We start from the raw sequence: 27702 nt of genomic DNA, 5'->3' as shown, positions 1-27702 counted from the left end.
GTATTATTATCACCTTCTTACTGACACCGCATCCCTTGGGAACACAGGCAGTTGCTGCCGAATGAAGGTAGAATGTCGTAGTGAAAGGACGCTCATGAAGAAGCAAGATGGCAGGTTATGCACAGATAGCCTCCGATGATTCAGTCTCACTCACAACTCAATTAATTAGTGACAATAATTGTACCACAAGAAGCAATTCAATAATATAGACTTAAATGTGTATTCAGGCATCAGTTACGACTGCATCACTTTTTCTTCTAGAAACGAGTAATTCTTCAACATCCATTGCACATAACCATTAATAAAATATCTGTATGTCTACAAGCTGAATTCTTCTTCCAAGAAAACACTCACATATATGTAAGATAGAAAATATGTAAAGCAAAATTCTAACTTTAATTATCAATAATCCCTTACCTCTCTATTTTAATTTAGATGTTTCCCCTCTCCATCCGAAAAACAGTATATTCTTATAATAAATCTCTCTAAATTGCCTCATTTTAAAATTAATAACTGTCACAATTCTTACCTTAAATATATGATGCAGATAACTTATGCAAGGGCTTCAGCCAATAATAATTTTGAAAGCTTAAAACTGAATGACTGTGAGCTAAAGTTAAAAAATCTGTGAGTCCATCTTTCATTTTGGAACACACCACATTTCATTTTCTGCTTCTCTTGTAACTGGCCTGCTGCTTTGTATGTTTTCAAAATTAAATTTCAAACTTGTAGCAGTATCAATGTAATTCTTAAATACATATTTACTGTGTCTTTTTATCCTTGTTGACTAGAAAATGTATGTCAACAAGAATAAAAAAGAAGATTAAAAATCAAACAAGAACAGAATTCTGCTACATATTCACACGATTTTTCAACAAGATTACCTTCTAAATGTAATTAGTTGTTTATCAGCTACATGGAAAATGATACATACAATTACATCATAATGTTGTCAAACTATTAACCAAAGGTAAATGAATCGAAGCAGAAACGTATGTGTTAACTTTTATCATTTATAACTATTCAAAATCTTCCACTTATGTTTGTGATGAATTAAGCAATCAAACTAGTGATCCACAAGCCCAGAAGCAATTTTATATGGCCTGCGAATACATTTGAGTTACATATTTGTAGTAAATATGGTGCTAAAAGTTTGCAGATAGATAAGATTATTGAATATATGGGGGCAAGCTCTAAATCATTCAGTTTGTTGCATTGCTGGAAGTGCAGACTGAAAACAAACTGGAAGTGCAAAGAAATAATTAGTTTAACAAAGTAAGGTAGTGATGTCTAACAGCTGCATTAAATCAGTGTTTTGATTCAATAAATCAAATCAAAATTTTCATGACACAAAAATAAATAAACAAAACCATCCACGAGCTATATAATGATACATGAATAACAGGTTTAGCTTTTCTTGTTGACTTAACAGGACATTAAAATATTCTCAATAAAAAATTGCAAGGAAGGAACAAACTTATCATTGACATGTTTGTTTGTGGAGACCTGTCAACCCACCTGACCACAAGAAGCCCTACGGCTTGATTAGGCTTTCCCATAGCTGATTGTTTATTACCTACATAATTCATAATCTTTCTCAATCTTCTTGCCTTGTCAAAATTTGATAAAATATGTTCCACAGTTTGTCCAAAGATTTTCTCGTAAATGGAACTTCTGTTCCATTTATGAGAAAATCTTTCCTTACATCTTTTGAAGTGGGCACATCTCAATGAAATGTTTAACTTCGCCACTTTCATTGCACCTGCTGCAGATGTCGGAATTTTGAAGATTAAATCTTTTAAAGTATGGTGGAAAACAGGCATGACTGATTAAAATTTTATTTAAATCTGTGTCATTACATGTTTATTCTTTTTTTTTTTTTTTTTTTTTTTATTGTTACTAGTCTAATATAGCTTTTATTTTTATCAAACATTTCCCATTTTTCTTTCCATAATTTGTAGGTATAATTCTTTATAAGTCTCATGGCCTTCCTTTTCGACCCCTGCAGCTTAATTCTGGGGGGGGGGGGGGGTTCTAAAGGATTGCGATCATGTGCCTACAAGTCCAACAATGATTTGAAAGCCCATATCACAACTGCTATCACCAGCACTGATACAGACATACTACACAAGGTCTGGCAAGAACTGTGTTAAAGGCTTGATGTATGGCATATAACAAAAGGAACGAATATTGAACATTTGTGAAGACCACATTCAAAACATGATTATAGTACCTCTACATGTATCTTTTAATAAATACATTAATTCCATTTTGCATAGTAAAGTTTTGAAATCTGGCATTCATTTTGACTTACGCTGCATATATATACCAGGTGAGCTAAAAGTTCACAAAAAAGGAAGAAATGATGATAAAGAACTGCGGTTTGCAAGAAACACCTCATGAGGAAGTCAGATTTTTTCAGCAGCGAACAAATTTTTAGTTTCAAATGTTCCCGGTAGAGAGTGCTGACGACCCAAAACACAATGAACAGGACAACAATATGCTCCACTCATTTATTCTTTCAATAACAATTGTTCAAGAAAACCTCCAAAACATTGTATGACACAGGCAATTCACAATGCCCTTTACAGCTGAATGCAACATGTTGGAATGAACTGTGAAAACCTTATGACAGAATCTTTGAATTCGGCCGATATTGAAGGGGAAGAACAACAGTACACAACTGATTTCAAATAGCCTCACAACCAGAAGTCGACTGGAGTGAGGTCGTGTGATCGTGGAGCCCATGCGATCTTGCCACCGCGACTGATCACTCTGTCTTCGCCAAAGGTACTCCACAGGAATCGTTTTACTGGATTGGCATAGTTTGGCTGTGCACGATCCTGCATGAAGCTTGTTACAGATAACACACATCTTTGATTTCTCAGTGGTTACTGTGCACATTTTCCAGCCGGATATGGGACATTGGTCTTCAAAGAAGAATGATCCAACAATGAAGGATGAGGTGAAGCCACACCAGACGGTGAACTTGGCTGGATGCAGTGACTTCGTCGTGTATTCACAAAGATTCAACAATGCCTACATACGAATGCTCTGTGTGTTGACATTCCCATGTAGTGTGAAATGTGTCTCATCCATCCAGAAAACGTTGAACAACCAATGAGGTATGCTTTCATTTCTTGCCGTAGCCCACTTGGCAATGGATCATAGCTGTGTCTCCTGGTTGTAACTCATGCACTGATTGCAATTAATAAAATGTGGAGGATATGCCAAATGAGTACGCACATCCAATATATTTCCAGCTACGCAAGCACTGCTACTCCGCATGAATGATTCCTCTGCTATATCATTAATAGTGGTTTCCACCGCAGCAATTCGACCCTTCACCAACAAGGGTCTTAGAGGCCAATCCTCCAAACAGCCAGTTTCTTTGAACCATTTGATAAGATTTCCAGAACATGGTACGGGACCATTCTTTGTCTTTTCACTGTGGAAAATTTTTGAAATGCAACAGTTGCTGACTTTCTATTCAAATAGAACAATTTCACCAACAACGCTCGCTAAGGTAATGATAACATTCTGAAAGCAAATGAGAAATCCTTGTGTATTACGACTTTTTATTGCAAGACTAATTTGCATAATTCTGCTGAATCTCTTGCATGTCAGCACTTCTACAGGTGACATTTTTGACTAAATTTTTTTTTTTGGGGGGGGGGCTGCCAATAAAAAAAAAAAAAATCCAACTTCCTTGTGAGTTTTTCCTGCAAACTGCATTTCTTCATATTAATTTCTTCCTTTTTTATGAATATTTAAAGTGTTAACGAACTTTTGGTTCACCCTGAATATGTCTGCGTATATGTTAGAGATTTGCATTAATGGTACGCTGATAAAACTTAATAGAGACCTGACTAGAGAAGATGAAACCAATCACTTTTTTTCTTAATGCACACATATGACTGCAAGGAAAAACCACAACTGGCTTGATAGTTAGAACTTGATTTTTATTTTGAACAGGAACAATTCTTCAGAAATGCATTTATGCTTAAACTGGTACAATGCTATGGATGCTAAATATACTCATAATTTCTATATACACAGTGCACATTTTAGATAAAAATGACGCTTAGCAAAGAGATGTGATTTCCCAGGCAGAGCAAGCAGGCAAAAGAGTAATGCATATTTAACTGCAGTAGTATTTATAAGCTTAAAAATGTTGTTGCTTTAATCCTAAGCAGCGAATGGGCAGAATATTTTGCAGTGCAAAGAAATAGGAGGAAAAGACTGACATAACATCCTGCAGAGTGATGCAAAATGGTGCAAAGTATATCCTTGAACAGGGGATGTGTTCAATTAAAAATATTATAAATTTAAAGAGGCACTGGCAATTGGTTTTAATTAAATTTAATTAATTTTGCCAGTAATTTTATTTTATACATTATATATATGTGTAACATAAAAAAGTGCAAATCAAAATTATTATTTAAAATGCCTCTTAATTGCTCATTTTTAATTTGGGTACTTTGTCTCTAGTAATAACTTTCTCTAAACTGCATCATATCTCAAAACGTATTCCGCATTATGTCATCTTGAAACTTCTGCATTGCCTATAAATTTTAGCCAATCAGCTTAACGAAATATTTTATTATAAATATTGTTGCAATCCTACCCCACCCTCTTTCTTTCTCTGCTTGTGCTTGCTGGCTGAAGGCTTGCCAACTTGACACTCTTGCTTTGCTGCTTTTGTTTAAAATGTAATGCGCCATCATCAAAATTGTGGGGTGCAGATTAGTCCCCACTGTGAAGTGCCCCAAGTATACCTTGGAATATCAAGTGATTTTTGTGATTCTTCAAAATTCCCGACTGCCAAATATATATGTGTGTGTGAGTGTATGTTTGTGTATATTTATATATATATATTAACATAATATATAATGTACATACATATACATTATATTTATATTATATTTTATTAACAAATCGGGCTTTTTTTGTTTTTCATAGTAGCTTGATCGCCCGCTAGCTTGAAGAATTACAACTTTTTTAACAAATGACTTTTTTTCCTTTTACTCTTGCTTTAATGGCCAAGTTTTTGTAGTTTTAGCTGAATTAGCCATTTTCACTTCGAAAAAAATTTTTTTCCATCCTACTACAAGCCAAGCGCCATTTTTGAGATCTTTACACGTTTTTCCGAGGTTTCCAGCCCCCTTCGATGATAGGAGACGAGTTGCAGATAACGAAAATCTCTTTGGGTTGGCTAAATGCCCACAGAACTTCGCCCCCCCTTACATACGTCATTCAAATGAAGGACACAGAAAGAATTGCAGCCATTTTTCTACTAGTTTTAAGAGAGACAGCTTTGCATCGCCACAGGTCAGATTTTGTTTCTTTTGTTACAACTTTTTCTTGGTCTTAGCAAGACCCACTTAGTTTGTTCTCATCTTAATTTTTGTTTTATTTTATTTTAATTACAGTTTTTCATTACAGATTTCTAAAATCTATAATTTAAAAATTAAATTGTTAATCTTTAAGCTTGCAGGCCCAGCCCGTATGTTTTTGTATTTTTAGGACTAATAGCTCACCGCTATTTATTTTCGTTTTTATTTTGATTTTAATTGTGATTTTAGTCTAGATTTAGGAAGTTTAGGTATTGTTTAACATATTTTAACACCTTAATGTGTCATTCTGTGTGGACGCGTCGGGAAATTGGAACAGAGAATTGAGACTATTAAAATTTACAAGACACTTTGTCTAAAATTTTAAAAAAATTTTTGTAGCGAAAAAGTTTCAATTGTCTGTTTCGGCGAAACGCGTAATGGAGTTAGCTTGATTCGACGTTCAAATAATTGAAATTTTCCTTGAAAAGCCAGTTTGGAAGTCGAATTGGGCTAATTTACAATTTTCGGCTTAACTTTTTATTTGATTCTGTTTTTTTTTAATGTTTTACATGTCTAATGGTTTGATTTTCATATGTATTAATTTTTTTAAAACGTGTTGAACTTTTTGGAGCAGCAGCTCTTGGTAACTTTTAGGCGAGCTTACTACAATTTTTATATTTTACTTATTTTGCAGCATATTGCGCAAGATGTTTTCTACACCAAAATTGTTTTTATTAAAATTATAATTACTACGTTGCTTGATATATTATATTATATTAATGTATATATATAATGTACAAATATAATATAATGTACATATATGTGCATATATATATATTAACGTGCGCACGCATAAACACACATATCTATATATACACACAGTATGTTTATCAATTTTAATGAAAACGGCTTTTCGGTCTGTATGCATTTTTGCTTAAACAGACTTTAACAGACAGGCATATAAGTTATTTGTAATGCAATATAATGTAACAAAATAGAACACATTAGTAAAATTTAATGTGCCCCCCCCCCTGAGTGTCTAGGCACAACTGCCACCATTCCACTACACTCCGGCACAGGCCGATATAAAGTTATTGGCATAATTTCAGCTGCTACAGCCATAATTGACTGGTTTAATCTTTCTATGTTCGCAATCTTTGCTCAGTACACTTTGGACTTGATAAAATCCCATAGGCAAAAGTCTGGTGATCGTGGAGCCCAAAGCCGTTTAGAGCCAGGACCAATTCAACTATGAGGAACAGTTTCATTAAGATAATTACGGACAATAATGGGAAAATGGAGAGGTGCACCATCCTGTTGGTAAACAACAGTATCAATAATGCCATCTACTAGCTGTGGCCCAAGATACTGTTGCAAAATATCGAGATAAATTTCTCCAGTGATGGTCCTTTTTGCAAACATGAAAGGTCCACAGAGTTTACACTTAGTTATTCCAATCCACCCATTAACTTTAAGTGCATTTCCCCGAGATTCCTATAATACGTTTGGTTGTTCATCAGCCCTCATTCAGCAATTATGCCTATTAACATGGCCACTGAGATGGAATGTGGCTTCGTCGCTAAAGAGGACATTCTCCATTAAGTTCTTATTCTTCACAGCTTCTAACATATCATAATACAGGGCTTGCTGAGCTGCAGAGTCCTCGGCTTCAAGCTTATGCACAGTTTGAATGTGGTAGGCATCCTTGTTTAAATGACAGCATAGAGTTTTTCAAACAGTAGTATGCGAAATACTGAGTTCCCAGCTGTTTGTGTAGATGCCTGGGGTTACGTGTAATCGCTTCTTTTTGCTTTGCTCAACTTGTGGCATTACCAAAGATCTCCCAGAACGGTCTTCATCTTTAACACTACCAGTTTGCTTGAATTTATTTACCAAGGCATACTTGCCAACCTATGACACTCAAAAATCAGGAGATTTTGTTAAGAAATCAGGAGATTTTTCACAATGTTAAAAAGACTTTTTAAATGATAAAAATATAGTTTTTAATAATGAATTAACTTTAAATAGTTACTAATTCTTAAATGCAAGCAACACAAAAATACCTTACATATAAAAAAATTTTTATTACTTGCATCGTTAAAAAAAAAAAAGACACTTTAATCAGTTTTTGTACAAATGTTATGAACAGTAGCAGATTTTGCTTTCGTTAAGAAAGAAACTTCATAATTTTGTTCATAGCAATTGCCACATAGGCCTGCTTTTGCTAATAAAAGTTTTCCTAATGCATCATCACTAATATTAGATCTAAATTTAGTCCTCGTTTTCGCAACAACACTGAAAATCCTCTCACACTCTGCATTACTATGGGGAACTGTCAAAATGGCCAACATAATTCTAGACAGTTCACTATATTTTAAAATTCCATCAGCACCTTTCAATTTTCCAATTAAACTGCACTAGATGTCAATCATAACTGATTTTATAACTTCATCCAAGTTTTCTAATTGTAAACTGCAAAATTACAACTGCAATATTATCAGTGGCAACATGAATATCATCATGTTCCATGACTAAATGAAATAACACAGGAAATCTGTTCAAAAATTTTTTGTTCATATAATGAAGTATTAAGCCAAGTTCCATAAAAATCGTGAGAAATTTTAAGAATAAGAAAAAGTCAGGAGAAATATATTGTAAATCAGGTTGGTGTGAGAGTGGTGGAAAATCACTCTCACACCTAAATCGGGATCTAAATCTCCCGCCTAAATCGGGAGAGTTGGCAACTCTGCCAAGGTAATAGCTGCTCTGGTAGGGGCATATTTTCAGAATTGTGAACAAAGTCGTCCTGCATCTGTTGATATGTTAATCCGCATGTAGAGGCACAAACAATAGCTATTCTTTCCAACGTTCAAAGAAACTGGAATTAAAATGTATTTCTCAGAAATGTACAGAGACTTTATAAACATCCTGTATATATATATAACAAATTCACACTCATTTTGTTAAAAAAAAAAAAAAGAAAAGAAAAGAAAAGAAAAACAGTCCATCAGCTGCTTTCGGATCTTGTATTCAACTCGCATGCAATTTGAGTTTGAGACCACTACAACAGAGTATTCTGTACATATAGTACTTTTTTTGACTTATTAATTCTTGAAACACATAAATCCAGCAGGTATCAAACCTGATTTTTATCAATTCTCGATCACATACATGGGTCAAAGAAATATGTTAATAACAGATGTGGAGATTCATATTGCCCTTGAAGACCATGCAGGTAATTAAGAATTTTTTAACAAGAAAACTTTCAAGCTGTTTGTCAGAAAATAAAATGGAAAAATCAGAAATTCTGAAACCAAAAACATATGAGAAGTCTTTGTCAATGAAGGTTTAAAAACAATTTTCACTTATATCTCAGTGAAAATTCAAATAAAATAAATTAAGCTTTAATCTCAATTACTAGATCAAGAAGGGTGGAAATTCAAAATGCTCCAAATTTTGTTTCTAAACAGAAACACTGAATTAATCTCACAAGATTTTGGATAGAGAATAGACCCAACTATATTGTAAACTGCAAAACATATTAAAATTATTACACAAGATATCACACAATTAACATTTTAAGCAACAAATGTGTACAAATATTACACAACTTTTAAAACACCATTCACATTTTTATCTGAAAATGTTTTTTCTTGTAATAAAATATTTTTATAAAAGCATTATTAGAAAAATAAATGACTTCATCCTCAATCAACCAGTCGAAAAAATTGTCAGATTAAACATTATATGACAATGAATAATTTTTAAAAACTACAAAACAGGCAATAAATTATCTTTAAACATAGACCACAAAATTACTTCCATTACATATTATGTTTCAAAAATAATGGAACATACTTTAAGAGGTGAGAGAATGCAATGGATTAACAGCTTTTTGTCATAGAATGCATGCTTGAAAATGAAATTTCAAAATGCTAGAGGGCATCCGCTCTTCCACCATGCGAAATCGGAAAATCGCAACGACAGGCGGTACACATCGCAAATTTATTACATTTCCTTGAGGAAATAATGGAAGGAAAGTCAACTGTGTACGATTTTTGAAACGTACATGAATATTTCACCTTTCTCGCAGACATAACAAAAGATGATAATTTCTAAAACTATTTCCCGAAGGCGCGTGTACTCACACAACTCAGGACAAAATGACCGAAATAACAGCTTGTTTTGTCCTCATTGGCTAATATATTCCAGATGACATGCAGTGGACCTACTAGAACTAGAGAAGGATGTTTCTAGATACGTATATGCTCTCACTCACAATGCAGAAGTTATCTAATTCGCAAGGTTTAGTTTTAGATATAATCTAGAGAAAATTCATTTGCTTCAGACGTCCAAAATCACTTTTTTTGTTCATATAACAAAGTATTAAGCCAAGTTCCATAAAAATCGTGAGAAATTTTAAGAATAAGAAAAAGTCAGAAATATATTGTAAACCGGGTTGGCGGGAGAGCGGTCGAAAATCGGGAGAGTTGGCAAGTCTGTCTTGAATTAGATGAAAAATTCATCACCCATATTTTGGTTTATGCTGCAGTTAAGTACAATGTGGGTGAGAAAATCTGCCAATTCCTCAATCGCAACTGCAGGTTGGCAGTTGTTCCTTCAAGCAATTAGTACAGTTATTCCTGATTAAAACTATTTTTTATCTAGTGTGTCTTCTCAGGTTTACACTTTACCTTCTTGTCTTCACCATCAAGCTCTTTTTTTATGTTCCACCTTTGACTATGCATTCTATGATGAAAAACAATTGCTTCAGTGTATTCAACCTCTTAAAGTTTGTGCTACCTTTTTTATCTTATATTATATGGCATAGATATGCTAAACAGCCATAGAATTTAAAGCTTAATAAATACAAAAACAACATCAAAACTGCATACAAAAATTTAAACTATAAAATTTTGAAACATACCGTTATTTTTCTAACTTGGTCTTTAGATCTTCCTAATATGTTACTAGAATCTTCCCTCTGTTAAGATAAATAAATAAATGAATAATTGTAAATTATAACAGTTACATAACACAATATTAAATATTAACATTACATTTGTATCTTATATTTCAAAAGACTTGAACACAACATATTCACAAGAACAATGCTTGTAAATATCATCATATTAACATAACCAAATGACCAAAACACATATTTAGCACAATCTAATTTAGCAATTTATAATGCTAATTAAGTTTTCCTTAAACTGGAACTGGAAATATAATATGGATAAACTGGGAAATGTGGGAAATATAATATGGGTAAATTGGAAATATAATATTGTTGCGTGCGTACGGGTTCGTTACAAAATGAATGCACAAGTCCGATTAAAAAAATGAAGAAATTTTATTATTATCACAACAAATATGATTAAATGTCCCCAAATAATCGTGCAGTTTCACAATATATCACAGTAGTATCTTCTAACTACTCAAACGTTCAAGAGAATTCAAAACAGCTAAAGAAAGCTAATCCGCGAATTCGCTACATCAACAAGAGCAGTTTTTTAAACAAACTCCTAGAACAACAACTAACTAACTAACTCTCAAATTGAGAGGTTTTCCTCCTATGTATAAGATTTTTAAATCGCGTGCGAGAATTTTCTGGTACTTTCTCGAAATCAAAAAAGACATATTTATTTAATTAATATTAAATGCACGTGCACTTGTATTTTTAATTTTCTGGCTTAGCTTTCTTATTTTAATATTCGTCACGTGCTGCACTGCGTGGGAAATGAAACCATTTAATTTATAATTGAACTAACATTAGCTTTTTAAATACCAAATTCGTAACACTGTCCCCTTCCCAAGGACTGCAGTCCCGGGCAGTACAATCCCTGGACAGGAAGTCAAACTTATAACTGAGGCATAAATGCTACTGAGGCATAAACATTACATTACAATATCAAACAACATGAACAATAAATGCAATAACTAACTTAAACAAATCAAATGCTATCAAATACTAAATACAAAACAAATAATAAATACAAATCAAATATTAAATGCAAATCAAATACGAAATACAAATCAAATCAAATACACATTTAAAAACAAAAAGGACCATGGTCTTATACTATTTACAATTATTTACATTACGTACTATGGCCATAGTAGTGAGCTAAACTGTCGTAATGAACGACTTTAGGTTTAGAGTTCGAAGACTTACGGATCCGAACCACGACGTCATTCAGCCTGTTTTGGACCGTGTACAGACCATCCCAAAGTGACTGCAATTTCGGACAAAATCCTTTCCGTTGAATCGGGTTCCACAACCACACCTTGTCTCCTTTGTTGGATCTATGTCTAGTAGCTCTCGTGTTGTATCTGGACTTCACTTTCTCCGTCGCGAGGTTGACTCACTTTCGTACGGAACGGTGCATCACTTCAAAACGGGCCTGGACATCTTGGATGTATTCATCAGGCGATGAAGTAGCATCCGTTTGTCGATCAAACAGACGGTCACAAGGCAGACGAAGGTCACTACCAAGGAGCATTTGTGATGGAGAACAGTTGGTAGTCTTGCGTTTCTTTTCGACCCTAGTAGGATTTCGGCAGCTCCCCGAGGTGGGTCTTTCGGACAAGACATCGGCATTTCCAGGTGAGGATCCCTTCTGAGGATGGATAGTCATGTCTTCAGATCCTGAAAGCAGTTTATTGTTTCTGAAGTCTAAGGAAAAATTGTATTTCCTTAAAAAGTCCATTCCGAGTATGCATGGATCTGTAATATCTGCCACATATGCCGTGTGATGGTAGGCGGCACTTCCAAACGTGATGTTAACGTTTAACTTCTCAGCTATGTTGATCTTGTCACCACACGTAGTCTGAAGGGTAACAGAGGTTGGCGTCCAAATAAGTTTATCTTTAAACTGTTGAGCTAAATCTTTCCTAATGATGGTAACATTAGCTCCTGTGTCAATGATCATATTGCAAGGAACTCCATCGATATGCCCATTGATGGACAGTCCGTTACTGTTGCCACTCACTGTAGAAATCTTGAGCACTTTAAAGCAAGGTTTTTCATTCTTTGGCGACCTCCGTTCCTCGATATGGTCATTCGTTTCCTCCGTTGTCGTTGGAAAATGGTCTCAATTTCCGTGCTTCGGAGTATTCTGCAGTTCCTTCGCACGTAGCCTTCTGCTCTGCAGTTCCAGCACTTTGGTTTCTTGTCAGTCCTTTTCCTTCCCGTGGCATTTAATTGTCTGTTTAAATCATATGCCGTATTTTCCGTGCTCTGGGGTATTCTGCAGTTCCTTCGTAGGTGGCCTTCAACACCGCAATTCCAGCACTTTATGGTCGGTTTCTTTTCACCACTATTCTGTGTTAAAGCATTCACTGGTCTTGTCAACTCATCCGTTTTATTATCCGTGCCCTGGGGTGTTCTGCAATGCCGTCGTAGGTGACCTTCAGAACCACATCTCCAACACCTTACAGCCACTTTGTTCTCACTGCTACTCCGTATCAAAGCATCGACTTGTCTGGATAATCATCATTAAAGCCATCAATTGGTCCCCTGGCTCGTGGACTCACACAGCTCTGACTGGGCAGCGATCTCTACGAGTTGCTTGCTGGGCTGCCTCCAATTTCACGGCGTACAACAGAGCGCTTTTTACATCTTTAACATCCGCCATTCGCAGTGCTTTTTGTATTTCAGGGTCCCGGATGCCATCGATGAAATACTGCAGCGACAGGATGTCTCTTGTTTCTGTCAGGCACTCCGAAAAGGCGTGATGTGACAGCCTTTCAACATCTGCGGCGAGTTCCTGGAGTGATTCGGTGGGCTTCTGTTGATGGGATTTTAATTGAAGCCTGCTGTAGTCTTTTAAACATTTCTCGCCAAAGCGCAGCTCGAATGCTCCGGATAGAGCTTTAAAGTCTAATCTCTGGTTTTTGGGAAGAGTCTGCAGGATATCCGCTGCGTCTGCTCTCAGAGAAGCGGTGAGATGACAGGCTTTAGTTTGGGAATCCCATCTATTCACATCCGCAACGATAGAAAATTGTGTCTTATACACATGCCAGGAGGTCTTCCCATCATATGTAGATAGTTTCAGAGAGAGACGAGCAGGCATTGGTAAAAATTTAAAACCATCCGAATTGCTCCCTGCCGTCACTACGAATTTCTTTAAAGTATCCATTTCTCTGGCGACTGTAGAAACTCTGTCATCAATTTGTTGTTCGATATGTTCTTGGATGACAGATACTTTTTCTTCAATTTGCTGTTCGATTCAATGTTAGACAGCCGAAACTCTTCCTTCGATTCGCTGCTCCACAGCAGAAACTTTCTCTTCTACTTTTTTCTTCACAAAAGAAACTCTTTCTTGAATTTCTCCGACTTTATTTTGAACGGCGTCTTCTGCCTTCCATAAAATCAAATTTGTTTTCTATTATGCAGGTAATCTCTTCCTTAACAGCTTTTATGTCTTCTTTACAAGTTACTTGACCAGCTTCCAACTTTTCATGAACGGCTTCCATTTCCTTTTTAACAGATTCCATTTCCTTTTTAACGGATTCTTCCATCTTTTTCTGACCAGATTTCATCTGATCTTTCATTTCTTCTTGTCCCGCTTTCATTTCTTGCTGGCCCGTTTTCATTTCCTCTTTAAATGCAGCAAAGGCTGATATCAGCTGTCTTAACTGCTCTTCCATCATATTGTAATTGGCATTCAAATCCCACTTCTGACACCAAAAATTGTTGCGTGCATACGGGTTCGTTGCAAAATGAATGCACAAGTCCGATTAAAAAAAAATGAAGAAATTTTATTATTATCACAACAAATATGATTAAATGTCCGCAAATAATCGTGCAGTTTCACAATATATCACAGTAGTGTCTTCTAACTACTCAAATGTTCAAGAGAATTCAAAACAGCTAAAAAAAGCTAATCCGCGAATTCGCTACAATCAACAAGAGCAGTTTTTTAAACAAACTCTTAGAACAACAACAAACTAACTCTCGAATTGAGAGGTTTTCCTCCTATTTATAAGATTTTTAAATTGCGTGTGAGAATTTTCTGGTACTTTCTCGAAATGAAAAAAGACATATTTATTTATTTAATGTTAAATGCAAGTGCTCTTGTATTTTTAATTTTCTGGCTTATCTTTCTTCTTTTAATATTCGTCACTCACTGCACTGCGCGGGAAATGAAACCATTTAATTTATAATTGAACTAACATTATCTTTCTAAATACCAAATTCGTAGCACTATGATGAAGGGAGAAAAAGATGAAGTTAAAAATATTTTTTAAATGATTTCACATGAAATTACTAACAAAATATTTTTACATAATTTATAACTCACATAACATATTACATGATGTCTTCTATAGCTGACATAAAATGGATAGTAATTATTCATATGAAAAACAAAATTTTTTTTTATGCCAATACAGTAAGACCCCGCTTAACACTGTTTCGTTTAGCGCTGTTTCGGTTTAGCGCTCTTTTATTTCAACCCGGAGATTCTCCGAAATTGTGCGCAGCGCTAGGTTTCCAAATAACATATCCGAAACAGTGTAGCTGTGTTTCTTGCTTTGTGGACGCATTTTTATCATTTGAAACATTTGTTGACATTATTGTACGTTTAAATTTGTATAATACTATAACGATTAATACAGTGACAAATATTATGATCTTTAGTTTTTATCATGGGTGATAATAAAAAACAAGAAAAGAAAGCAACCAGAAAAAGCATTTCACTGGAAACTCAAATGCAAGTGATTAGAAGATTAGATTCTGGTGAACGTCAATCTCAAATTAGCGCTGCATTGATTTTGGCAACTTCAACAATAAGGACAATTCTTAAGAATAAAGAAAAAAATACTGTCATCGGCAACTGCAACTACGTCAAGCTCTGCAACTAGAATTACCCGTTCTAGAAATAACATTATAGAGGAAATGGAAAAACGACTGTCTATATGGATTGACGACGAAATTGAACGCGATATGCCATTAAGCCAATCTATCATAATGCCTTCTTGACAAAACGGCAGAAAATTGGAAACCCAGAATAGACTGAATGATCTGACAGAGAATTTTATTTGTTTTTAAAAGTATATGCATTTATATTGTTTTTATTTTTGTAAGAAATAAATGTTTGATTTTATTTTTATTAAAAAAACATTATTAAATTTAATGCCTAACCATTTTTTATCCGTCTTTCCCTAACCCCATTATTTACATGTTAAGATAGCCTCGCTTAGCGCTGTTTCGCATTACGCTCTACTTGGATGGAACGTAATCCCCCGCGTTAAGCGGGGTCTTACTGTACTTTTATACTTCTAAAACAGATAGAAATTTTGCAACATTTCTTCCAAATTATTTTTATTACTTGTTTCTCCTATGCTACCATAACAAATTTTAGTTCAGGAACGAGATCTTTTTGCACTGCATTAAACACATCTATAGTGACTTACACAATATAACTGTACAAATAATAATATGTGAAACAAAACAGTTACACTTTGCAAAATCAGCTTAGTCACAAGGAAAGAAGTTAAGATCAGTTGTACAGTGCATGCAGTAGCAGGTTTATCGATGCAGGAGAGAAGTGAAAAATGTGGAATGACCCTGCCAGAAATTCGAACACCAAAGCTCCAAATTCTAGCCAGATATGCTATCAAGTTACAATATAAAGGCATGCAGAATGGACGAAAAAAGACACCTTATATACTCCCCCTTTCAGAGGGCGACTGGCAAAAGAGGACCCAATTATCAAATCCTCTGGAGAGAAATTATTGTCCATCATCTTTTGGTTCAAGCATCACTTGTAGAGTCATTAGGTTAATCAATGCAGCAGAAATATGAAATCAGTGAAAAATGTGCAACGCTCACACCAGGAACTGAATACTGGACACTCTGATGCTCGTTGGACGTGTTATCCAGTTAAACCACAAACGCATGCAGAAAGGAGGGAGAAAATACCTTACACAGGATGACATAAAAAAAGGGAACTTTTTAACAATCTAATAAGACCAAGAATGATGGAAGAAAAACATTTTATTCATAGTAATTGAAACCATAAAACTTCCCATTTAAGAAACATAATGGAATTTATCATTTTTAAAAAAATTACGTCCTTTAGATGATGTCCTCTTCTATGAATGCATTCTTGAAATCTGCTGTTGAGATTCCTCATTGACCACTGCAACATCTCAGCTGGGATTTCACTCTGAATTCTCTGTTTTAATTCATCCAGAGTTCTTGGTCGAGTCGTGTACACTTTACTCTTGAGATAGACCACAAGAAAAAAATCACAAACGGACAACTTTGGTGATCTAGTCACCATGGAACATTACTGAATCTTGAGATCACACGGTTAAGTCCCAATCACATTATGTTTCAGCTACACAGGACTTGACATCGAAATGGACAATTCTCAGAACCCGCACAATTCCAGGAAACCCGCATAGCTAGGTTACCATTCTCACTTACTATAAAGACTTGAATGCCAAACAGTAATCGATTATCGCTCAAATCGGGATCATGTGATTCTTCAGAAGCAGAACTTTTGTCTGATTGGTTGTCTCTACCCAGGACCCGAGACATTTTCAGTGAGGTTTGAAAAATCCTGCGTAGCCGCAACATTGCTTCCGTAGCTAGGCGGGACTTCGCTTCAGGCGGGGCTCTTTTTTTTCTAGGAATCCTCCCATTCAAACCAGTGCTACCAGAATCTTGTTTCTCAGAAAAGTCCCGTCTAGCAGGGATTGTAGCCATGTGTAATAACTTTACTGAACAATTATCGCATGCCTTCAATTGATTGCCGGGCAGTGAGGAATGTGACTCCAACCTGTTGAAACCAGGTTTCTTGAATATGAGAAAAATTGTTTAACTCAAGCGTAATGAAGGATTGTAACATCTCCACATAACAATCCACATTGACAGCTATTGTGATCCCCTGTTCGTTTACAAAAAAATAAGATCTTATGATCCCACATAACGAAATAGCAAACCATGCTGTCATCTTACTAGCGTATAAAGAGTGTTCAGGAACTTCATTAGGATCTATGTGATTTGTGAATAATAAGGATTTATGTCTGTTGCCCGTTCTACTGATCCATGATTACTAAAATGTGAGAGTGTTTACTTGCTCAAGGTCACTATCCCGCAGTACTGCCACCTGCTCACGGCAGCCACTATGCATTTAAAAAATTCGCATTATCCTGCGTCACCCGGTCATTGTTCCGTGATTTTAATTCTTAAATATCTAGTTGCCCCCTAAGAAAAAGAGGGGGAAGAAAGAAAGAAAATCTAAAAAGATCCAGATTTTAGTGCAACATTATGGGTTCGTTAAGATTTTTTATGAGCTTGCTAAGCTTGGAATTTATCAATCTGCTCTTGAACTCACTTCTACTGACGTAACTCTTTTTCATCACTGTATTATTAAACATCATGTTCTTTGCATTTACTTTATACAAAATTCTACAGTAAAATCACAAAATATTTGAAGACAGTATATCTTTAGAATTTTCAATGGAATATTAAGGGTGGCGATATATTTCCTTTCCCCCCCCAAGAGTTTTTCTGTTTATCATATCAGTGTTCAACTTTCTTAACCTATGCAACCTCTTCTTTTTTTTTTAAATCATTAAACTTCATTCACACTTACGCCACATAAAATTCAACTGCAAAATCACAAATTTTTTAAAGTGGCATATGTTTAAAATTCTCAATAAGGCTTTAAGCTTTGCTGTACACTTTTTTATCCTCATAAAATTATCCCATTAAAAACAATACATGGTGGTAACATTTGTTGGCAGTGTCCCTTCATTTCAAAAGTGATACAGATACAAAAGTTATTTACCACTACTGCTTTAGAAATGAAACTTATTTATGGATATATTTTGAACACTAACTTTAAAAATAGCATCATTTCCTTCACATCAGCTTTAGTTTTGGAAATATAATATAATCAGCTTAGATTAAAAACGCACATTATAATCAAAGATTACACAATGGCAACAAATTAAGCTCATTCTAATCAGTCATTATACGAGTATGAAAGAAACACTATCAATTTAGTCCTTAAAAAAATGAAGCATCAAGAAAATCAGGTGATTTACGTACATTTCAAAATTATTAGTACTTTCCTTAATCAATGCAGATTTTAAAAATAGCTAAGAGAGGACAGAGGAAAAATGCAAACACTGTTGTTCTCCAAGAAAAGGTGCTATTAATCTCAAACCTCAAATTTTTCTCAGTATTTTTCAAATGTTGCCACTGAATTTTATCACCACAGACTATTTTTACAGATAATATAGTAAATAAAAAATATATGGCAACATAAATAAATGGATGTTTCCAACAAATGTTATCTCAGTATTTTTCAAATGTTGCCACTGAATTTTATCACCACAGACTATTTTTACAGATAATATAGTAAATAAAAAATATATGGCAACATAAATAAATGGATGTTTCCAACAAATGTTATCTCAGTATTTTTCAAATGTTGCCACTGAATTTTATCACCACAGACTATTTTTACAGATAATATAGTGAATAAAAATATATGGCAACATAAATAAATGGATGTTTCCAACAAATGTTATCTCTATATATTATTTTTAAAGAAAAAAATGTACTGAATATAAAAAAAAATATATGAAAACCCAAATAAAAGGGTGATACCACCAAATGTTATCAACCATGCATTGTTTTAAAATAAATAACATTATGAACATAAAAAAAATGTATGGCAACATTTAACACTTTATCAAGATTTAAACATGTACAGATACTGTTTTGAAGTGTTTTGCTATTGTACCGTTGAATTTTATGTGGCGTAAGTGTGAAAAAAAGTGTTGTTTAATAAATAAAGACAAAATGTCATAATAGCAGACACAAACTCTTGTGTTAGTCATCTTAATTAAGAAAATTAAACATTGTTATGATTAATGCAAAAAGACTGAAAAGAATTAATAGTAAGGTATAACACTGTGCCGGAAAATCTAAAACAATGTGTTGCCTCTTGGCAAAGCGCAAGGTACTTTTGTTTTAAATTTAATCAAAAAATTTAATTAATTCAAATAAATGCGTTGTCACTGAGCAAAAATAAATGTGTTGCCACTGCTGAATATAAAATATTTTTAACTTTCATGCACCAGCTTGTTGCTATTTAACTAAGCATAAGATATTTATTTTTTCTTTCAAATTTAATCTGAATGTTATTGATTACTGAACTAAGCAACTTGAAAGCAATAAACACAACCCTTAATTTCTTTTTTATTAATTATCAGCTGGAACCATGAAATGACACTAGCTGGATTTATAAAAAGCATGATATATGTATTTTATTATTTTTACAGTAGCTATTTTAAGTGACTGGCCATGCCAGCAGCTAGTTGTTTGAAAAGTGAAACAGATAACAAAAGTGATACTATACAAAAGTGAAGTTCAAGAGAATTAGCCTCTCTGGCTGAAAAATGTAAAATTGTAATGATACACTTTTTTAAATATTTTTATGACTTTGCTATCGAATTTTATTCTGTGTAAGTGCTAAGAAAATTATGTTTAATTATAAAAGTAAAAAGTCAAAAAAAAAATTGTGTCAACAAAACTGTGTCCAAGAACAGACAGATAGCATGCTCAACAAGAGCATGTAAAACCTTAACAAATGATCAGACTGCAAACTCATCAAGAGCATATAAAACCTTAACAAACCCTATGGCGAAATGCTAAAATCTTAAATCCTTTCATATTTTTTTTTAAATTTTAATCTATGCTTTTTTGGGGGGTAATCTCATCTGATTTTGAAATTTCTTCAAATTTTACTCATGTGGGAAAAAAAAAAAAAAAAGCAGAAAAGAAAAGCATTTAGAGAGCATCAAAGATGATAAAAATCAAATTAGCAATTAATGTGCATATAATCCCATGGATAAACTTAGTACTGCACCATTTTAAAGACTTAACACAAAATTAAATACTAATGTTTACCAACTAAATGTCAGTTAAATCTTCAGAAAGAGTTTTATAAATCTCCATAATAGATTAAAAAACAGATCACGTTAAATAAGAATTAGTCACAGAATTATGCTGAAAACTCCCTTGGAGTAAAAAATGGAATTTTCATGGTTTTAAGTTTCATTAAGAGATAAAGTGTGATAAAACTGTTAGCCATTTTTTTTTTTTTTTTTTTCAGAATCTGTAATCAAAATTTCCTTCAAAGCCTTTCCTTTCCTTAACGCTTAACAACGGTCAACAGTTTTTTTTTTTTTTTTTTTTTTTTTTTTTTTTTAACTACAGATTTTAAGACTACTGCAAATGAAAGAAAGAAATGAAATATCAGAAATCTCTGAAAGAGACCCCTGCCTACACAGCCATTTAAATTGCTTTACAGAAGACCTTAATGATTTAAATCAAGAACAAAGAGAAAAATTTCAAAATAAATTTAAAATTTTATTTCAGAAATATGTGGTAATTTTATGTTATGCAATAAAGGGTACATAATTAAATCATCAATTTTATGTACACTTATGATTAATTAAAATGAATTAAAATTAAATTTTTTATTTATTGAATTCTGATGTCAAAAACTTTAATTAATCTATCATATGGCTGCTTTAACATTAAATTATGAATAATTTTATAAGTATTCATATTTTATAGGTACAGTCAGTTCCAAGTTAACAGGGAGCATATTAATAGGGTCCAAAAAGGGAAAAAAATATATGATTTTAAAAAGATAAGACTGTCTGTCTACTATCACAAAACATCAGCATAAAACAACACTGTCCCTGGAAAATACAAAAAGAAAAAAAAAAAAAAATTGCATAGGGTTAACAACAGCGACACCTGATAATGACATAATGCTTAGGCATTATTTTTTATCCAGTAGTACAAAATTTTATAATAAATATCTGAAATATGCACATTGTCTAATATAGTCCTTACCCGGGCCATAGTTTTCAAAACCACTGGTCACAGTCATAGACTTTCCAATTACAAAAATGTTTTAAATGAATAAAGATTGTCATGTTTTGGCATTTTTAAATTTAAAGAAACTGATTTTGTACAAATTATGAAATCTAACTTTTTGTGCATTTCTCCTGTCTTTATATGCTTATTAAGGAAAATGTTGCACTTGTTATAAAAAATAAAACGCAAACAATTTGATCTAGTAGTAACAATTTGACTGAGATATTTAATTTCAAAATTTCTGGCTTCAACCATCATATTTAATTTGTAATTATGGGTCAGTTAGCAAATAAATTTGAAAAATTTTAAGTTGATTTCCCCTCCTAGGAAATGTTTGGTAATGTTTGATTCAAGGTAAATGTTTGGTAAATTTGTGTGATTTACTAGACTGCTTAATTCATAGTTTTATTATGTTTGGTACGCCATAGGAATTTTCCCACACGTAATTTATACATTTTCGAAGTCTAAAAGCATGTTATTAATATTCTCATAAAGTTTTTTGTAGCTTTAGATCCATTATCTGGTAATCAAACAACATATTCCTCAAACTACATATATTTTTCATTTTTAATTAATCGAGTTATTACTGATTGATGCTCTTTACTTCATCTCTCAACATCTGAAACTTTTTCCTAAACTGGTATTTTATTTGCAGTTAAGTACGCATGCAAATATTTCCTCTTCAATTTATGCACGGCCCCTAAATATAATTCATGATGATTTTAATATAAAATATCTTGGTCTACGATGACTTTAATGCCGAATATCTTGGTCCTTCGTTGTACCAGATTCAACTTTTTTGTGTTTAATGTTTTTATGAGTACAAAATATTCTTAAATATATGTTAGTGGCTAGAAAAAAGTATAAAAACTTATATTTTGTATTTATATAAAAACATAAGTCTTTTAAAAAATTAATACCATAAAAACATGAAGCTTTGCATCATTAAAAACCTTTCTTGTAACTGGATGTCTTAATCTACGACCAGCGGTTGTGAAAATAAAGGCCATGTAAGAATTCTCAACCTTTTTCTTAATGGTTCTTAAGCTTTTTATATCCCAAGCACCCATTCCAGCATTGCTAGAAAATCATTCATTACTTCTTTCACAAAACTTTAAAAAAAAAAAAAAAATTTTAAAAAAAAAAATATTTTTTTTAAAATTCAGATTATTTATAGCATAGCAGGAAGCAGGTGGAGTCAAGCTGAGCACCCCCTTCCCGAAATTATAAAATCCTCGTCTGGTTGAGAACCCGTGTTAAAGTGAAACAAATAAAAATGACACATAATACTAACTACTTTTAAAATTTTACATTCATTAAGCAGTTATACATACAGAATTTTAGAAACATAAAAAGGAAATGGCACTCACACTGGCACTGTGAACAATACCATCAGTAGACACAGAACGGCCAACGGAAGACGATATCTGATGGCTGCTGCCATCTCTTTTCATGTAATTCCAGGATCCTCTGCGGCCAGATCTTTCATTCTTTTCTCCAGCTTTAACACCCCGCCTTTTTAATAATAATTCATCCACCATTCCTTGTAAACACACACTCATCAATATAGCCTGTTATGAAAATGTAAAACTATGTATTACATACAAGAATAATATTTCATACATCATAAAAGAACAACTACAAAATCACATGAAACACTACAAAGAAAAATCAAGGCTTAATTTGATGAAAATGTATAAAATACATTACCTCCTCTCACCAAAAAAGTACACAAAAGCAACTTTTTAATCCAAGAACTGAATTTTCGTAAATATCCTGATCAAGATCATCACTGATGAAATAGGATTACTCAACAAGAATTCTAAAATAATTTTAACATATGCTTTAGCCAATAAGAATCCTCAGATTGTTTTAGCATATATGTTACTATCATGAAAACTGATGATGTCATCTGAAAAGTTCTGAAGTTTTTTGACAATAAATAAAAATGAAGCAGTGCAAAAATGTAACAAACATTCTTTGACTCGCATAAGCAACATTTTATTCCATGACTATTTTGCCATCTCTTAGGCAGATGGATAATTTCTTCTTAAAAAAAGTCATTGGGTTTTGTAAAAAAAAGTTATTAACAGTCTCGAAACACATAAACACCAAGCTATTCAAAGAATTTTGAAGTGGCTTGAACAGAAGAACACTGAGATTCATCGGAATGTAAGGCTAAGCATTGATATGTTAGAACACAATATCTTGAAGATTGTCAGTTCCGAGAGCTTTGTTTTGGTTTCTTCTTTTTAAAACTGCCTTTTGAGAATAGTATTTTCCTGAATTTACTGCCCGATTTCATAGCAATAATTTATAATATATGATCTTTTCCTTTTTACATTACTGTATAATATAATATTCACTTCTCATTTCCATTAATTTCCATTTTTGTTTTAAAAAAGGAACTTCTTTATTTTTTGCAGCAAAAAATCAAATGCCAAAACTCAAGCAAGCATATTCTGCTCTGTTAAAGTATAAGGTACCCATTCATCATAGCAGCTTACATAGCCAATCTTCTTCAAATGACCATGTACTGCAACTACATGTAAAATATTTATGCTGTATGATAATTTCTGTACTGTATAACATGGATTTTCAGTGAACACTTCTTTTAACAGGTTCCTGTTTACAGATCATCCTCAGCAGGCTCGTCTTCAGGGCTGAAATTTCCATTTCAAACTGTGCTATCATAAACAGCACTTCTACAATATATAACACCTTTACGAGAAGTCTGGTTAGAATTTTTTTATACATATATACATACATATATATATATGTCATAATAAAAGCAAAAGAAATGACGGAGCAGTGTAGATGCGTGATTAGACCCATACTGAAGAAGAATTTGATTGCGTAGTATTTAAAGAACTTGACAGTCGAGGCAGTTTTAATTCCATTTTTATTTCCAATTGGTATTTGTGGCCACCATCACTTGGCACTCTAGTCGTGCCTTTCCACAGAAGATTTACATTTTTGATATTGTTGAGATAGAAAGCAAGCCAGCGAAATTACATCTTAGCAAAGTAGAGGGCAAAAGCTGAAGTGCGTCGTTATGAAAGATGGAAGCCCTCGAAGAGAAAAGTTTTGGTTTACAATTCGGTGATTGGTTGTCAAGAAGCACCTGCTATTCACGGTTACGTAAGATCGCATGATTAATTTGAATGACGCAATGCAGATAAGTTATTACGATTTTAGAATAGAGAGGAAGAATTAATGTTTATAATTATATTATAATTCTGATTCATACATTTTTATCTTACATATTCCCCCCTTCAAAAAGAAAAAGGCATAGCGACAGAGAAGCCCTTTTTAAAGAAAAAGAGTTAAAGCACAAGCAAATTTAAAAAAATATAAATAAATAATAAAATTTTGATCGTGTAAAGTATTATTTATAAATATAATTTTTTTTTAAATAGATTCTTAATTTTTAGAGTCCTATTGAATTTTTCAACATTTCAGTCCAAAAGTCTTTTTGTTTGAGAGTTCACATAATCATAATTCTTCAGGGAAAGTTCTTGTTATCGCAGAATATCACAAAATAAACTTTTACATAATCATTACTTATAATTAAATGTAATGCACATAAATATTTATGATATTAATTTTTATACTGATAAGTTATAATTTAACATCATAAATAATAGGATTAAGATTTTCAGAATTTATGGTTTCACTGTTATCATCTTTCATTTACAATTCCTGATTTTACCAAACTGGAAGCCTCGCAATACTTCTAAACAAACATATCCATCAAGAGGGCTGTCCTCTTGAGCTAACCAGTGTGTCCTCTGCACTGGTGGCCCAGGGTGCCTAGACAGTTACTTGAAAAGGCATCCGTTCCTTGCATTAAGGTAACTGGCCTTTGAGAACTGCACTAATACATTCCATAATAAAAAAATATAATAATAATATAAAACAATTACAAACACTCATAAAATGAGAGCCTCCAACATTATTTTGCATGAAGAGGGTAAAAGGAACAACTGTACAGAGGTAATAACAGGCCTCTGAAGGAACCAATACTCCCTCGACACACACTATACTTAACATACAATCACCCATAAATTTAACATGCATTTATCATAATTTCATATTACGTATCTGTAATAATTTTACTTACTTTTAACACCTACTTCATTTTTAGAATAATTATAAAATTTGTATTCAAAATTCTCAACAAAACTTCAAAAACATAAAAACTTATCTTTATATCCTTCCCTATGAATAATTTAAATAGCTTAAAATTCGTTACTTAATTTGCTCACACATAATTATGAAAAATTAGAAATATTAATGAACAAGAATTTCAGATTTTCTCAAAACAAATTGCAGAAATTTTAACCAAAGTTGAAATGAAAACTATAGAATCCGCAGCACATTAAATAATTTAGTTCCTGAGCTAGATTCACACGAATGGAATAATTTTTGAGCTGTTGAAAAAGCGGAAGTGCAAATAATCTTCTGTCGCACATACTTGCAAACACTAACTCGGATCGACCTTGAATACGCTGTAATGCTTCACTGATGATTTCCTTTTCACTACTCATTCGAACTTCTCAATTTATCGAGAGATCACTTTCAATTTGTAAACACTACGCGTGATTTTTTTTTTTTTTTTTTTTTTTTTTTTTGAAGCACTTGCACCACAGCAGAAGAATGATCTGTTATTTTTTAAACACTGAAAAAACAAATTTGATGATTCACTTCTTTCACATTATCTTGGATTTATCACAAAACGATGATTTGAAGAGCTGAATTAAATTTTCCATTGAGGTTTCAGGCTGCAGGAAACTATCCTTACCGGCTTAATTGTAATAATAAAATCACAAGAAAAAGCCGGAGCAATGTTGATGCTTGATTAGACCCATACTGAAGAAGAATTTGATTGCGTAGTATTTAAAGAACTTGACAGTCGAGGCAGTTTTAATTCCATTTTTATTTCCAATTGGTATTTGTGGCCACCATCACTTGGCACTCTAGTCGTGCCTTTCCACAGAAGATTTACATTTTTGATATTGTTGAGATAGAAAGCAAGCCAGCGAAATTACATCTTAGCAAAGTAGAGGGCAAAAGCTGAAGTGCGTCGTTATGAAAGATGGAAGCCCTCGAAGAGAAAAGTTTTGGTTTACAATTCGGTGATTGGTTGTCAAGAAGCACCTGCTATTCATGGTTACGTAAGATCGCATGATTAATTTGAATGACGCAATGCAGATAAGTTATTACGATTTTAGAATAGAGAGGAAGAATTAATGTTTATAATTATATTATAATTCTGATTCATACATTTTTATCTTACATATATATATTAAACAAAAGGGAAAAATGTGATGAAAATAAACTTTGGGGTTCTTCATTCTTAGGACTACACTGAAAAAAATTATGTTGCTACACATTCTAGAATTATGCAATGTGAACAGGGCCATACTTAAACATCCACTTAAATCAAGGTCACTTTATATTAGCAATAGCAAAATAACTGGGAGGAAAAAAAGCTTTGAAGAAATGCATAACTTTTCATATGACCCAATATAAATCAAACTGATGTCAGATACATAAATGGAGAGGAAAGGATAAATTTGCACCCCAAATCTGTAGATGAATCATTTGGGGAAATTTGATAAAAATATTTTAAAACTGAAATTTAAGGAAAAATATTTCCTGAATGTTGACAAACAATAACACAGAACTAACAAATAGCAAATGAAGTATTTAGAATTGCAATACATACATAACACACTTAAAACATTATTTGCAAAGAAGCTTTTTAATCACTGAATCAAACATCGGATGATTGTCAAAACAAGGATGTTTAAGGAACAAGAATTTGATGACTAAAGTTTGACAATATATCTCCTTCAGTTAAAGGTATGTTTGCATGTTTTCCTGATAACAAAATATTAGCATAAAAGTGCTCAAAACTTCTACAACACACTAAGATTTTTTATTATTCAATGAGATTGTATATCAAAGTTCTTAATCAAAAAAATAAAGCAGAATTGCATAAAAGAATCGAGACAAAGCAATAGAGTAGTAGTAGTCCAGTTTTTAGTATTGATGACTCATGATTGTCTGGCACAGTACCCTTCAGTGCATTGGCATTTGTGACCATCTATGTTTTTCTTTTGGTGCTAGAAGTTAAGAACCTGAACTGCATGACCATAGAGCACTTCATGGTGATTTTGTGACTACCCTGTACTAGCAAGCTAACAGAAAGTTTGAGGTAATGATTTTGGTAATTTATAAATTTAAGTGTAATTATTAATTTCTATTGTTCTTGATATCAATATACAGTACAAAGTTCAAAATCCGGACGTCCATGATATGGAATGATCTAATATCCAGACCTCAAAACCACCAACAATGTTTTCTCGTAGGCTTTATGCATGTTCATTTGATTCCCCCTCAGCGCATAATAAAACATCTGAAGAGTCTCGATTCTTAATT

General features: G+C 33.1%; 1 protein-coding gene across 2 annotated transcripts in view; it reads right to left on the bottom strand.

Moving 5' to 3' along the window:
• The window catches only part of Snx17 (sorting nexin 17), a 73852-nt gene that overhangs the window by 8823 nt on the left and 37327 nt on the right, over nt 1-27702 (bottom strand). For both annotated transcript variants that reach the window (XM_085826571.1, XM_085826570.1), the window contains 2 exons: nt 22626-22826; nt 10264-10320 (listed from right to left, as the gene is read on the bottom strand). In XM_085826571.1, coding sequence (XP_085682697.1) covers nt 10264-10320; nt 22626-22826 — 258 coding nt within the window. The remainder of the gene's footprint in view (nt 1-10263; nt 10321-22625; nt 22827-27702) is intronic.

Source organism: Stegodyphus dumicola, chromosome 11 (genome assembly GCF_044657685.1).
Source record: "Stegodyphus dumicola isolate Sdum_Otavi_A_Nest chromosome 11, ASM4465768v1".
Taxonomy (NCBI): Eukaryota; Metazoa; Arthropoda; class Arachnida; order Araneae; family Eresidae; genus Stegodyphus; species Stegodyphus dumicola.
The sequence above is the reverse complement of the archived record's forward strand: the minus strand, read 5'-3'. Positions and strand labels throughout refer to the sequence as shown.